The sequence below is a fragment of the Somniosus microcephalus genome, chromosome 26 (assembly GCF_052327205.1).
Source record: "Somniosus microcephalus isolate GS21.2 chromosome 26, FLI_Smic_1.0, whole genome shotgun sequence".
In the NCBI taxonomy this organism is placed as follows: Eukaryota; Metazoa; Chordata; class Chondrichthyes; order Squaliformes; family Somniosidae; genus Somniosus; species Somniosus microcephalus.
In genome coordinates this window covers 42,720,243-42,735,525 of record NC_141012.1, presented here as the reverse complement: position 1 = coordinate 42,735,525, position 15,283 = coordinate 42,720,243, and the positions used below count along the sequence as shown (strand labels likewise).

The following is a 15,283-nucleotide window of genomic DNA, read 5'->3' as shown; positions in this document are numbered from 1 at the left end:
TATTTTGCTTTGTATTACAATGAATGTGCTATTTGTAGCAAGAGGTTCTGATGTTGCAAGAATGAAACCCATCCCTCGTTTTGTTTCTTTGAGTATATATCACCATGGCGTCATTTCTTGATGGGTTTCTGAATGGATCCTTAAACTTATTGGTTTCACATGTATTTCCACCTCTACGGGAACTTCCAGTGCAAACGCACAGCAATTGTTCCTGAGTGTCTGTCTTTTTGACATTTGCTTGGCCATTTTTAGTGGCAGCCAAACCCACCACATCCATGAATGACTCAATTGCCCTGTTGCTTAAAGAATTGCCTTTTGAAGCGTCCTGTTGTGGCCAGTTTGTTTCTCCATTCTGTCATATTTTCAATTTTGTTTTGTCGTAGTCAAGATTCTGGTAAAGTCAGATTTTGGCCAGCATTATTTCAAGATGCCTTTTTGAGCTTCTGATTTTTTTGTACATATTGTTGGCAGGGAAGAAGCTGTGCTTTGTCAGTGATGAGTACCTTGTCAATGGATCTACGCGAGGAACAGCAGGAGACCCGGCCTCCAACAGTCGAGGTAAGAATGACGGGTCGGATTAAGCCAACTGCACCTTGTTAGCCAAGTATGCCCATCCTGCAAATATTGTGAATTACCCTGAAACTTGAAGATTATATTGGGTGAGGTTGGCACAAACACATTTGTTGGAAACAAATTTAATAAGAGCTCCCGCCCCCGCCCAAGAAGTGACCAATTGGATAGATAAAGGGAATGCAACTCTGTTCCCTTTAAGGGGCGCGGCCGTGCATTGATCCCTGAGCTCCCGCGCACTTCAATTCAAAGGCGGTGCAGAGAGCGGGACAGCTGGAGCGGGCGAGGGGCCCGGGAATCCAGACAGAGTCGTTTGCGGAGTCTAGTGGAAATGATCAAGAGAGTTGGGGCAGCGGCCGCATGATAAGGGAGGGAGTGGGTGAGGTGTCGGTCGTGTCGCCCTCTTGAGGTGTTCCACATGCTGCCGGCAGAAGCTGCAGAGGAGCCGGCTCCCATGGTGATGAGGGCAGCGTCTTTACACAAACTCTGCGCTCACCAGCTCGGTGCAGCCGGCCACCGCTATCGGGAATAACAACAGAAAATGCTGGAAAAACTCAGCAAGTCAGGCAACATCCGTGGAGAGAAATTTGAGTTGACGTTTCGGGTTTGACCCTTCTTCAAAACTGGAGAGAAAAGGAACTAGATCGAAGGCAGGGCTGCGATCGGACAAAAGAATAAAAGAACCAAAAGAAGTAAAAGAGATTAGAAGCTAGACGAGATGGTAATAGGCTGTGATTAGGTGTAAAGTGTACTGGCAGGGCAAAAGATAGCTGCCAGGTGTGAGAGAGAAACAAAAGGAAAGGGGGGGGGGGGAAAGGAAAGGAGTGGAAAAATATAAGTGAAAATGAAATAGGGGCCGAGGTTATGATCTGAAATTGTTGAACTCGATATTGAGACCGGATGGCTGCAGAGTGCCTAATCGGAAGATGAGGTGCTGTTCCTCGAGTTTACGTTGAGCTTCCGTGGAACAGTACAAGAGGCCAAGGACGGTGAGGTCCGAGTGGGAATGGAGCGGTGAATTGAAATGACAGGCGACCGGAAGCTCGGGGTCACCCTTACGGACTGAACGGAGGTGTTCCGCAAAGCTTTTAAAAATCGGTGGGAGAGATTGGTGGCTAACCGCGCGCACCTCTTCTTCCTATTAAACCTGTTACAGGTGGGACTGAGCACTGGCCACACTTTGGAACAACACAGGTGGAGGCCCAGCACATGTACAATGGCCGCTAGAAGGAGGTTAAAGCAAACCATTTTTAGGCCCCTGGTGAAACATAAATGAGAATTTAATTTTAAATTTGGAAAATTATTTAAAACCGAAAAAAATACAGGAAAGTGATGTTGAATGTCCAGTTAAATTTTGCCAGGTGTTGTCCCCTTTTTGAAAGAGTCTCTCAGGGTTATTTAAATCATGTTGTGAGAGAGGGGAATGAGTTTGTGCTCCTGTTTGTACCTCCGAGTCTGTGAGAAACGGAGGGAACGGCAACAGATAAAGAGGAAACAACTTCTCCAAAACTGTTCCCAACTCATCGCCAAGGCTGGGGATAGTTTTTCATATTGAATAGGCCCCTATTACATTTTTACTTATCGTTTTTCCACCCCTTTGTTTTGGGTTTTCCCTCCTTTCCCCCCTCCCCCCCCCCTTCCTTTTTTTTCTCTCTCCCACATGGCAGCTGTCTCATCCAGTGCTCAGTCCCCGGGAACGGACCACACGTGTCGCCACAGAAAAAGCACTGACAGAATCCCAAGACAACGCTCGCTGGGTTCCAGGGCTCTGTATCTTAGCAAATGCTGTTCCAATTCAGATCAGCTCTGAGTACACTTCACACCTAATACGAGCAGTCTTTTGTCTCCACTGTCCTATCACCATCGCGTCTGGTTTTGAATACCTCTTAATGTCTCTCCACTTCTTTTGTTCTATCGCAGCCCTGCCTTCGATCTATTTCATTTCCTTTCCAGTTTTGAAAAAGGGTTCGACCCGAAACGTTGACTCTAGTTTCTCTCCACGGATGTTGCCTGGCCTGCTGAGTTTTTCCAGCATTTTCTGTTGTTATCTGGGGATAGATAACCTCATTGCCTTAGGATTGGGGAGTTTAACCACTTTATTCACTTTATTTGAGCTCTGTTTCGAATTAGAGGTTTTTTTGTTGTATGTTTGACAGCATTGTAGAGGGAAAGAGAAATTTGGAGCAACTTCTTCTGTCAAAGCTGCAATGAGACTTGAAAGAATTAAAAGATTTTTAATGAACTTTCACACAAAATGAGTGTTGACACTTTTTTCCCCTAAATTTCGAATGTTAAAATTAATTTTCCCCTCGTCTAAACAAGTTTCAACCAGGGCAGCACGGTGGCATAGTGGTTAGCACTGTTGCCTCACAGCACCAGGGACCCGGGTTCGAATCCGGCCTCGGGTGACTGTCTGTGTGGAGTTTGCACATTCTCCCCGTGTTTGCGTGGGTTTCCTCCGGGTGCTCCGGTTTCCTCCCACAGTCCAAAGATGTGCGGGTTAGGATAATTGGCTATGATAAATTGACCCTTAGTGTTAGGGGGATTAAATACGTGGGGTTACGGGGATAGGGTGGGATATGTGTTGGTGTAGGGGTTACGAGGATCGGGTGGGATATGTGTCGCTGCAGGCTCGATGGGTCGAAATGGCCTCTATCTGCACTGTGGGGTTTCTGTGATTCTGTGAGGTCTTGAAGTCCAAATGCTTTTGAAGAGGCTCTGAAATGCTCAAAACATTTTAACATTGAAATTTCTCAATATTTGATTTGATGTGATCGTGTGAAGTGAGTAGCTTTACACAAACATGCAACCATGGTTTTGAGGAGAGGGGAGGATTTGTAGGAGTTGCATATTACTTTTTTAAATCATTAACCGGAAGCGAACCAAAAAAGGGGAAAAACACAAACCATTTTATTTTGACTTGTTCATGGTCCTAACAAGTCCCAGGAATAATGTAAATATAGATTTCTTCTTAAACGTTTAGCGCAGTATTAATAGAAACGAGAGTTACGTAATGATGTATAAAAATTGCAGGAAGCTACTTTCTTAATAAACAAGTGGTTCCTTCTAAAGACAGAAAATACTTGATTAAACCGATGATGCACAATTTTGATTTGGTATAAATGTTTGAAATAGCAGATTAAAAATTGAGCTTACAATGAAGTTTGTTTCTAACTATTTAATTACAAAGTACCTAAAACAATTCAATATTTTTCACAAGAGCAGGGATTAATATTGTGGAGAATGTTTGAGAGAAAAACATTAGAAGCAAAATTCGTAAATTAACATCTTTGCGTCACCATATCGGTAAACATTTCCAAGTCCGTCTGATTGGTTCTCCTGTCCAGGAAGAAAGATGAATGTTTGTTTATTTCTGTTAAATCATAGCTTTTCCTGCCTTTTAAAAAATTTGGTGACTCAAATAGTGTATGTGTTTTTCTGCACTTGTGAATAAGTGCTGCATTTCTGACATGTTACATGGGGGGTGCTGGTTCAAGAAGACAACGTTTATTAATGGAAGTGATTGAAGTTGGAAATACGGTTACCCGTTTTTGTTCAGTTCTTTTTAATGCTGTGAACTAAAGCCATTTGTTGGTTGTCTGGTTGCATTGTGATTAATATTCTAATTACTTATGTGGACGTACAGCACCAGCTGCTTGTGCAGCCATTGCTATAGTGACATGAGGGATGGGCTAATACATTGAAAACTTTAAAATGAATACTAATTGCACAATTGGATATGCCTCTTTCAGCTCACCTTGGGCTTTTGGATTGTTTGTCGATGCATAACCGTGTAACTGAGTGACGTTTCTGAAGTGTTAATGCATTATTATGCAGTTCTTTTATATCCCAGTCATTTCTGACAAGTATTTTTTTACATACAATTTGTACATGGCGAACTAAAAGGTTTTGATTAATTCTACCCTAAACAAACTTGCAGAATGGGCATGTAAATGACAAATGAATTTCAATATCGATAAGTGTGAGGTGGTGTACTTTTGGTAGGCAGAATAAGGAGGCGACCTACTCCTTGGAAAATAAGAGTCTAAATGGAATAGAGGTGCAAAGGGATCTGGGGTATCGATTCACAAATCATTCAAACTAGCAATGCAGGTTAAAAAAGCCACAAAAGTGCAAATAAAGCACTGGGGCTCATTTCTAGAGGAATAGAATTCAAAAGCAGAGAAGTTATGTTAAACTTGTATAGAACCTTGTCTGATTGTCTCATGATATGAGACGGTGGGGTGGCAATATGGCATTACTGTATATATGCTTTTAAGTGCTTCTTGTTGTTGAGCTTCCGACCACGCATCCGTGACATAACTAAGACCGCCTATTTCCACCTCCGTCTCCGCCCTTGCCTCAGCTCATCCACTGCTAAAACCCTCATCCATGCCTTTGTTACCTCTAGACTTGACTATTCCAACGCACTCCTGGCTGGCCTCCCACATTCCACCCTACGTAAAGCTGAGATCATCTAAAACTCAGCTGCCCGTGTCCTAACTGGCACCAAGTCCTGTTCACCCACCACCCCTGTGCTCGCTGACCTACATTGGCTCCCAGTTAAGCAACGCCTTGATTTCAAAATTCTCATCCTTGTTTTTAAATCCCTCCATGGCCTCGCCCCTCCCTATCTCTGTAATCTCCTCCAGCCCCACAACCTCCCGAGATATCTGCGCTCCTCTAATTCTGGCTTCTTGAGCATCCCTGATTATAATCGCTCAACCTTTGGTGGCCGTGCCTTAAGAACATAAGAAGTAGGAGCAGGAGTAGGCCATACGGCCCCTCGGGCCTGCTCCGCCATTCAATAGGATCATGGCTGATCTGAACCTAGACTCACGTCCACTTCCCTGCCCGCTCCCCGTAACCCCTAATTCCCTCATCAGCTAGGAAACTGTCTCCGTTTTAAATTTATTTAATGTCGCAGCTTCCACAGCTCTCTGAGGTAGCAAATTCCACAGATTTACTACCCTCTGAGTGAAGAAGTTTCTCCTCATCTCATCTCAGTTTTGAAAGGGCAGCCCCTTATTCTAAGATTATGCCCCCTAGTTCTAGTCTCACCCATCAGATCAGATCACAGAAAGATCACAGAAACCTCACAGTGCAGATAGAGGCCATTTCGGCCCATCGAGCCTGCACCGACACATATCCCACCCTATCCCTGTAACCCCACGTATTTAATCCCCCTAACACTAAGGGTCAATTTTTATCATAGCCAATCAACCTAACCCGCACATCTTTGGACTGTGGGAGGAAACCGGAGCACCCGGAGGAAACCCACGCAAACACGGGGAGAATGTGCAAACTCCACACAGACAGTCACCCGAGGCCGGATTCGAACCCGGGTCCCTGGCGCTGTGAGGCAACAGTGCTAACCACTATGCCACCGTGCTGCCCATCAGTGGAAACATCCTCACCGCATCCACCCGATCAAGCCCCCTCACAATCTTATATGTTTCGATAAGATCGCCTCATTCTTCTGATTTCCAATGAGTAGCGGCTCAACCTACTCAACCTTTCCTCATAAGTCAATCCCCTCATCTCCGGAATCAACCGAGTGAACCTTCTCTGAACTGCCTCGAGAGCAAGTATATCTTTTCTTAAATATGGAAACCAAAACTTTATGCAGTATTCCAGGTGTGGCCTCACCAGTACCCTGTACAACTGAAGCAAGACTTCCCTGCTTTTATACTCCATCTCCCTTGCAATAAAAGCCAAGATTCCATTGGCCTTCCTGATCACCTGCTGACTAACCTTCTGTGTTTCATGCACCAGGACCCCCAGATCCCTTTGTACTGTAGCACTTTGCAGTTTCTCTCCATTTAGATAATAACTTGCTCTTTGATTTTTTCTGCCAAAGTGCATAACCTCACACTTTCCAACATTATATTCCATCTGCCAAATTTCTGCCCACTCACTTAGCCTGTCTATGTCCTTTTGCAGGTTTTTTATGTCCTCCTCACTCACTGCTTTCCCTCCCATCTTTGTATCGTCGGCAAACTTGGATATGTTGCACTTGGTCCCTTCCTCCAAATCGTTAATATAGATTGTAAAGAGTTGGGGTCCCAGCACTGACCCCTGCGGAACACCAAAACAAGGAATGGGAGTCTGTGCCTTCTGTTGCCTAGGCCCTAAGATCTGGAATTCCCTGCCTAAACCTCTCCTCCTCTCTACCTCTCTTTCCTCCTTTAAGACATTCCTTAAAACTTACCCCTTTGACTTAGCTTTTGGTCACCTGCCCTAATTTATCTTTGTGGCTCGGTGTCAAATTTTTTGTCTTATACTCCTGTGAAGCGCCTTGGGACGTTTTGCTACGTTAAAGGTGCTATATAAGTACAAGCTGTTGTTGTAAAATTTGCCCACGGACGAAAATGTTGCGCTGAAAGGAGTTTGTGGCCCGCTCAGTACAAAGAGAAAATAAGAGGGAACATTGAGATGTAGCGTACTTGGATTTTGAGAAGGCATTTGATAAGGTGTCACGAGACTGGTTAGAAAAAAATTAAGGCATATGGTACAAGAGGCGAGGTAGCAGGGTAGATAGAACACTGGTTGGCAGAGGGGAAACTGAGATGGGGTGAATGGGCGTTGCTTGGACTGGAGACGGGCTGGAAAGTGGTGTACCCCAGAGCCAGTGGTAGGCCTACTTTTATTTTTGATTTTATATATAGATGAGTCAGACTTGCATATAAGTAACAAATTGAGATTAGTTAATCACCTAAATGGGGAGGGGGTTAGCAAACAGTGAAGAGGACTGTAAACGATTTCAGGAAGATGTGTTGGTGGAATGGGCAGACAGGTGGCAGATGCAAGTATGAAAACTGGGTTAATTTAAAGAGTCTTTAGATAATTTAAGGTGGATAGGTGTGAGGTAATACATTTTGGAAGAAGAAAAACAAGGAATGGGAGTCCGTGCTTAATTGAAAGAAGCTAAAGGTCAAATGGTCAGGGTCGTTCTGAGGGATGGGAAGGGGAAATGATTGGCCCAGTGAACGATGCTCTGTAGTTCTTGGAAAGTGGAAGCCGATTTCTCATGGGGCAAGTCTTCAGTGGAGCTCAAATGGAAACTTCAGTGGAATTTTTGGAAATGCTAATCAGGATATGATTAAAATTGGGAAAGGGTAAGAATAAGAACTTACTTAAATGGATCACGCTGATTGAATGAAATGTCCTTGTTTTTGTACTTGTCAGAGGAGGAAAATATTTGTGTATCTAAAGACTCTTTAAATTAACCCTGTTTTCATGCTTGCATTGGCCAAACTCATTGGTCAGGTGCCTGGCCCCAGCCCCAACCGTTAAACTGGCCAACTTTCACAAACTGGAGAGGAGAGACAATTTAAAAAGTGCTTTTAACCTAAGATTCCTGTGTAATTCAATATGTTCAGAGTTGGGCATCACAGCGGTGTTGGAGCTTCAGTGCACTGCCATACAGACCTGGGGCCCAGGCTCCTCCACCCAGAGTTCTCAATCTCTGCTACTGGGAGGAGGCAACCAGCAGCCATATGCTTCCTTACAGGCAGAGGGACAATCGAAGAGCATCTCTGCCCCTAACCCCCCCCCCCCGAGTTTCTGTTTTTCCTACATCTACCAGGCAGTAAGACCCAATCTGTTGGGAACAGGAGTGGGCTATTCAGCCCTTCGCGTCTGTTCCGCCATTCAATGAGATCATGCTGATCTGTATCTTAACTCCATCTACCCGCCTTGGTTCCGTCACCCTTAATAACCTTGCCTAACAAAAATCTCTCGATCATCATTTTGAAATTTTCAATTGATCCCCAGCCTCAACAGCATTTTTGGGAGAGAGAGTTGTGGATTTCCAGTACCCTTTGTGTGAAGAAGTGTTTCCTGACATCACCCCTGAACGGCCTGGCTCCAATTTTAAGGTTCTGCCCCCTTGTTCTGGCCTCCCCCACCAGAGGAAATAGTTTCTCTCTCTCTCGGCTCCTTGTGAGGGGCTCGACATTTAATTGTCCGACTAACTGACTCCACTTACTTGTGCATGGCAGCCATTATAGTTCAGGTAAGGTGACAGTCCCATGTGGGGGGTTTTATTTCTAGTTTTCCTAAGGTTTTTTTTTAGCATAAATGTTGAAGTTGCAATTCCCCAATTTGTTTCACTTGGTGTTTTTTTTCTCCACAGTGGAACTTTTGACAGGTGAGACATGGTATATTTTGATTGGTGTCTAAGTGTCAAGTGGCCAGTTGTGTACATTATGCTTGGCGTGCTGTGCTCAAACCAGCGGCAATTTCCCATGATTCTGTGTATGTCAACTGATTAAATGTAGCAGTTTGATTGGTTAAAACGTACCTTGTGTAACACTGGATACAGCAAGTTATGGACTTCTTAAATTAAAGGGAAATCGTCAACAAATTGGGACGTCACATTTACATGGCTTACATGATTACTGAACATGTAAAAGGTCAGTGTCAAAACTATCTGCTGTTATAGTAGATGATTATGAATGGATTCCTCTAGTTTGTAAGCTTGCATGTGCACTTTGTGGCATGATCACTCTTCATATCACAACCCTAGCCAACTTAAGCACACGTAGGTCCCTAGCTGGCATCCTAACTGCACACTATCCAGTATAAACATTAAGGCAAGGGTTTGGCATAAATGACCCTACATTACTCGTCCTGTTCTTTTCTATAAAGTGGGGTCCCCTGAAGGAAGATGAGGATAACCTCCAGGTGACCAGTTCAGTAAGTTTGATCATTTTTCTGATTTTCTTTAATCAAAATTTAGATTAACTTTCTTCTTCTGTTTCCTCCAAGCTACCAATACTTCCTGCTACTTCACCCTCCCTGCTGGGGTGAAATTATGACTCGCTGCATAGTCTCCTCCTCTAGCTCCTCCCTCCTGTAGTTTACAGACCTTTAAACCTAAGCTCTGGCTCACCTCATCACTACTTCTTGACTCTATTGGGGTAGATTTTGACTGAATGGAAATCAAAATCGGGGGAGATGTAAAATGTGCTGCCAATTTGCTGTCGCCTGTTGTATACTATCGCACAAAGTCAAAATCTACTCCATTGTGTCTTCTCTCCTAATCTTTTCAACCTTGATGGTGCCCAGCACAATGGGCCTTTTCCTGGGTTTCTCAGTGGGTGCGGGGGGGTGGGGGGGTGGTGGTGTGTGTGGCGATACGCTTTCAATACAGGATTGCTTTTAACCTTCCCCTAGCATGGATGGTTAAATATATTGAGCAGATCGCAGGAGGCTCAAGGCTGTTATGTCAATTGCATTGGGAATTTCTGGCTTGCAAAGTCATATTTTTATTTTACTCCACAGGAAAGTTCCTCTGATGATGAAGAAGAGGCTCAGTCAAGGTATAACAATTGGATATTGAATACAGTTAACAGGATTTCCAACCCTCTCTCTGCTGATTTTATATTTCTTTCCCAGTACAACTGCGTTTGGCCGGGTGGAAATTGGGAACGTGCTCTGCCATGTCCCATATTTATGTTCCCCCATTTACCGCGGGCAGTGCCAGGCTGAATATCCTCTGCCCACCCATGTATGGACGGGTGTATTGTGAGCAAACTACATCCTCCAATGTATTTCCCTTCATTTGCGTCTTGGCTCAGCTGGATGCCACAGACAACACCTGGCCATTGCTGAATTCTGCCCCTCTACTCAGCCAGACTCCCGGTGGAGGCCAGGGAAGCCCATCAAACACACGTTAGTGTCTTGGAAGCCAGAAGATCAGGAGCCTGTCTTTATAATGGGGGAGCAGCTCCATCCATTCCTGAGATGTGCCCCAAATCTGTGACCGTGTCGGCAGCATAATAGCGGCAATATATTGACAGTATATTTATGGCAATATCTTATTTGCAAATTAATTTCTCTCCTTCGTTTGATCTCTAGGATGCCAATGCAATATCCCACTGGATTGGGCCACCAGCAGAATGGGTAAGAGAAAGCAGAAGCAATTTGGACTATTTTCTCTATTTTTCCCCTTTCTCTGGATCCATAAGTGGCTTGCCTCCATTTGGTGCTTACTTCAAATCAAATCAAATCAACTTTTATTGTCATTGTTAGTGCACAAGTGCAGTACAACGAAATGTAGGCTTACAGCTCCCGAGAGTGTACATTTGGATTAAGACATTTAAACATTCAACATACATTTGGCTTGTAATACATTAACATAAACATAACCATAATAAAGTGCATTGGCAGATGTGCAGGCTTTAGAGTTTATTTGTGGAGTTCAGTAGGATGACAGCCCTGGGAAAGAAGCTGTTCCTAAATCTGGTCGTACGGGTGCGAATGCATCTGTAGGAGGGCGAACAGACTGTGGCTGGGGTGGGTAGGGTCTTTGATGATGGACCGTGACCTCCATAAACAGCGTTTCTGGTATATGTGCTCTATGGTCGGTAGCCGGGTGCCAGTAATGCGTTGGGCAGTTTTGACTACCCGCTGCAGGGCTTTCCGGTCATAGTAGCTACAGCTGCCATACCATACTGTGATACAGTTTGTCAGGATGCTCTATTGTGCAGCGGTAAAAGTTAGAGAGGATCAGGGGTGACAGGTTACATCCCTTCAGCCTCCTTAGGAAATATAGGCGCTGCTGGGCCGCCTTCACCAGAGAGGAGGTATTGAGGGACCAGGAGAGGTCTTCCGTGATGTGGACTCCGAGGAACTTAAAGCTGTCCACCCTTTCCACCACAGCCCCATTGATGTGAATGGGGATGTGACTTCCGCCTTTAGACTTCCTGAAGTCCACAATGATTTCTTTGGTTTTCTTGATGTTCAGGGCCAGGTTGTTATCGGCGCACCACTTCACGAGATGCTGGACCTCCTCCCTGTAGGCTGACTCATCGTTGTTGGTGATCTGGCCTACTACCGTGGTATCATCCGCAAACTTGATGATGGTGTTGGAACCATGAACAGCCACACAGTCGTGGGTGAAGAGGGAGTAGAGGAGGGGGCTCAGCACACATCCTTGTGGGGCCCCCGTGTTCAGGGTCAGGGTGGTGGGAGGTGTGGTTACCTAATTTGACAGACTGGGGTCTGTTTGTTAGGAAGTCCAGGGTCCAGTTGCAGAGGGAAGTGTTCAGGCCAAGAGTTTGGAGTTTGGTGGCCAGCTTGTTGGGGACGATAGTGTTGAATGCTGAGCTGTAGTCTATGAACAGCATTCTGATGTAGGTCTCTTTACCATCTAAGTGATTCAGTGCCGAGTGTAGAGCAGTTGTGATTGCATCCTCTGTTGATCTGTTTGCACGATAGGCAAACTGGTTTGGCAAGGTTACCTTTGAAAACTCCTGCAGGAAACTTCGATGTTTGATTTCACATGCTCCCCACTGCGTGCATAAGAGTGTTGGAGCACCAGCATGTCCTGCCACCGTGATGCCCGTCTGTGTAATAATGCTAAAGAAAAAGGCCTGGAATTTCCTTAATGCACTTTTGTTTTGAAAAATAAGTGTTACATTTGCATCCACCATGGGGGGAGAGAGAGATATTGGATAGATAATGGAGGCTGAAGAGAAGTCAAACAGCTTGTTCTTGTATCCTGCCCAGGACCGAGATGGTAGAAGGGCCTCTCACAATATGGGAGCAGTATTCAAATCTTGGATGGACAAGTTATAAAGAGCTCACAGCTGTTGAGAAAAATTGTGGCGTGAAGGAGAACAATCAAGCAATGGAGATGTACAAGTTCCATTTGAGATCAGAGGAGATAGTGAGACGGATGGTATTTATACAAGACGGAATGGAGGAGTGACATTGGACAGATGGCTGCAAGTGCTAGCAGAGGAGAGAGTGCAATGGCAAAGTCTAATTGTGTCTGGCCAGCCTGGTTTCGATGACTGACTGATTGCATCTAAATCTTATATGATCTCCCGGGTTACGCTGTGCAAGACAGTTGTGACAGCTTGCGAAAAGCAGCTCTGGCTTTTCACTTGCTGAGTGCTAACGTGAGGACAGCAGCCACTGAACTCCTTTACCACTCTTGTGTACGACACGGGCCTGGTTGAAGGAAATGCTAATGGGAACAGCACAACCCTGGAGAACTATAACTGAGTGGGAGGTCGCAGGCTCGTGCTGATTGCACTAATTTTGGTAAAGATGTCAAGTGAAGGGAGGAATGAAGTGGTTTCAGGGTGCAAGGGACAACAAGGATAATTGGAAGGCAAGTCAACTGATGATTCTGTGGCGTAGCTTAACACTGATGTCGGCAGATCCCAGGCACATCTAAGTTATCTCTTGCGTCAAATCTACGACTGACGCACAATTCTTCGGTCTATATATTACGACGTTCGTCCCTCAACAAAAGCATTTTCATTATTTTACAGGAGTTGTATTGAACAAGAAACTGCCCGTTACGACCCGTCAGTGGCTACTGAGTCATTATTGAACTCGTGCCACTTGCCTCTTTATCCCCTTACAATCCAGGGTAATTCCACTGGTGGGAAATGCCCATCAACACATGTTTGGGAGCCGGCTGCCAAATTCCGTCCCTCTTTGGGGTGCGGTGGCCTTCAATATTCCGACTGCCAGCATTGGCCAAGGTGAATGCCGTTTCTTCCTGCACAAAAGCCAACCTATTCCAATATTTTGCCCTTTTAAGGGGTTGCAGGGCCAAATATTCAAAGTGATATCGCTTTAGTTCTGACCCAACCCACGAGTGGAAGGGCCTTGCCAATGGTGATGCTGTGAATGTGTTATAGTATGAGTGGGATAAAAAAATCATGTCTCGCTGACCTTCATAGTATAACTACCATTAAACAATGTGTGTGAGCTGAGTCATTAACAAATGTAACTTGGATAAAGCTGATGAGGGTTTATAAAGTTGCACTTGGCTGATTCAGTACGTTCGCATTCTTTTGTTCCTGCTCTTGAATCGCACCCACACTGTTGATGAAAGTCTGCTCTCTGGATGATAGAAGCCCAACATGAAATATGTCTGGGGCAGTGTCAACCCAGTTACTAGTGGGCTTGAATCTACAGCGCAATACTGGCCACAGTTGCAGGGACTGGGGCTAGTTTTGACATTTTACGATAAGCTGAAACAGGCGATCACGAATCAGCACTCGGTTTTACATCTTAAAAATCAGGAGAGAATTAAGACGGGCTACTGATTTGCTATCGCCTGTTTTACAAAGTCAAAATTACCCCCATTAGCTTTAAATTGGAATCTCATTCGAGACCTCGAGGCTAGCTGGTGCGAGGCTAGCTGGTGCGAGGCTAGCTGGTGCGAGGCTAGCTGGTGCGAGGATAGCTGGTGCGAGGCTAGCTGGTGCGAGGCTAGCTGGTGTGGAAACTGCTAAATCTTCAATGGTGAAGTTGAAAGATTTCTGGAACACTGTAGAGGGAGCTTTTCTCTCCAGCTGGTGGTTCTATACCAGGCCTGTGAATTCTCAACACCAATCCTAGATGCAAAAACATGGGAAAATGTTCCATTTCTCTCCCTGGCCCAGGGTTTGAAATTAACTGTAGTGTTTCTACTACCACCCCAGCTAACAACACACTCTGTGGAGCTTCCTGGTCTTTGTGACTCCATACAACACCGTGTGGTGCCTTTACTACTGAGCAATCAGTCGGACCCCTGTTCAGGTCATTCCAGACATCCGAGCTAATCCATCCATAAAAAGCTATATTTAAATATCAGAAGGGCTCATGGGGTTGGGGGTAATATACTCGCATGGATTGAGGATTGGTTAAAGTGCAGAAAACAGAGTAGGAATAAATGGATCATTTTCCGATTTGCAGGCTGTTTCTAGTGGGGTGCCACAAGGATCAGTGCTTGGGCCTCCGCTATTCACAATCTATATTAATGACTTGGACAAAGGGACTAAGTGTAATGTATCCGAGGTTCCTGATGATACAAAGCTAGGTGGGAAAGTAAGTTGTGAGGAGGACATAAAGGGGTGAATTTTCCAGGGTGGTAGCGGGCGCGATCGGTGGCAGGCCGGGTGGGAACGTTGTTATTTTTCACAGCGGGTTCCCGGCCCGCTGTCATCTCACTCCCACATGCCTTTCTCGTGGAAAGGCGCGTGGGAGCGCGTCTGTCATCGTGGAGCCGACCCGACCTGCAGCGGCAGGGGACCCAGTTGAGATGATTATCAGGTAGTTGAGCCTTTTTTCACTGACTTTTTAAAATTTTCCAGCATGGCCATGGGATCCACGCAGCTCGGGAACCACATCTTTATACCTGAGGCGGGAATTCCGTGGCCATTGCTCCAGCTGACCGCATGAAAAATAAACCAAAATAAAAACACCTTGATTACATCAGCTAACAGATTGATGGAGATTCCGTTCTACTTGAAAAGCTACTGGTAAATGTTAATTCAGAAATTCCTGAAGGGATGTGAGTGCCGACGGCTCCCCTCCTACCCTGGATGGTGAGGGAAATACATTTTTCACCGGCCATTCTCGGCTGTTTCCTTCCAACTCAACAGTTATTACAGTGAATTGATCTGCGCTATAAAAAAATGACACACCATTTAAATACATTTTTGAGTTGCTTCTGTTCGGGTTTTTCGCACAGGAAACTGAGATTGTCCAGTTACACATTAAATCAAGTCATCAACCGTAACAATTTCATTCTCATCACTCATTCCACTGGTTCAATTTGCTTTCAGTCCCTGAATATGACCAATTTAATTTATCAGCCTGAGACACTAGGGTGAATTTCTGCAGAGGTTCTCTCACTTGTCCATTGTTAACTTCAACGGAAGAGCTGCAGAAATCCCAGAAACACATTGTAAGCACCACT

General features: G+C 45.0%; 1 protein-coding gene across 4 annotated transcripts in view; it reads left to right on the top strand.

The window, feature by feature from the left end:
- The window catches only part of LOC147100423 (uncharacterized), a 78,628-nt gene that overhangs the window by 42,833 nt on the left and 20,512 nt on the right, over positions 1 to 15,283 (top strand). For 3 of the 4 annotated variants that reach the window (XM_085968115.1, XM_085968111.1, XM_085968112.1), the window contains exons 2-5: positions 472 to 558; positions 9,223 to 9,270; positions 9,859 to 9,896; positions 10,435 to 10,479. In XM_085968115.1, coding sequence (XP_085824241.1) covers positions 496 to 558; positions 9,223 to 9,270; positions 9,859 to 9,896; positions 10,435 to 10,479 — 194 coding nt within the window. In that variant the 5' untranslated portion in view covers positions 472 to 495. The remainder of the gene's footprint in view (positions 1 to 471; positions 559 to 9,222; positions 9,271 to 9,858; positions 9,897 to 10,434; positions 10,480 to 15,283) is intronic. The other variant, XM_085968114.1, reaches the window with a different exon arrangement.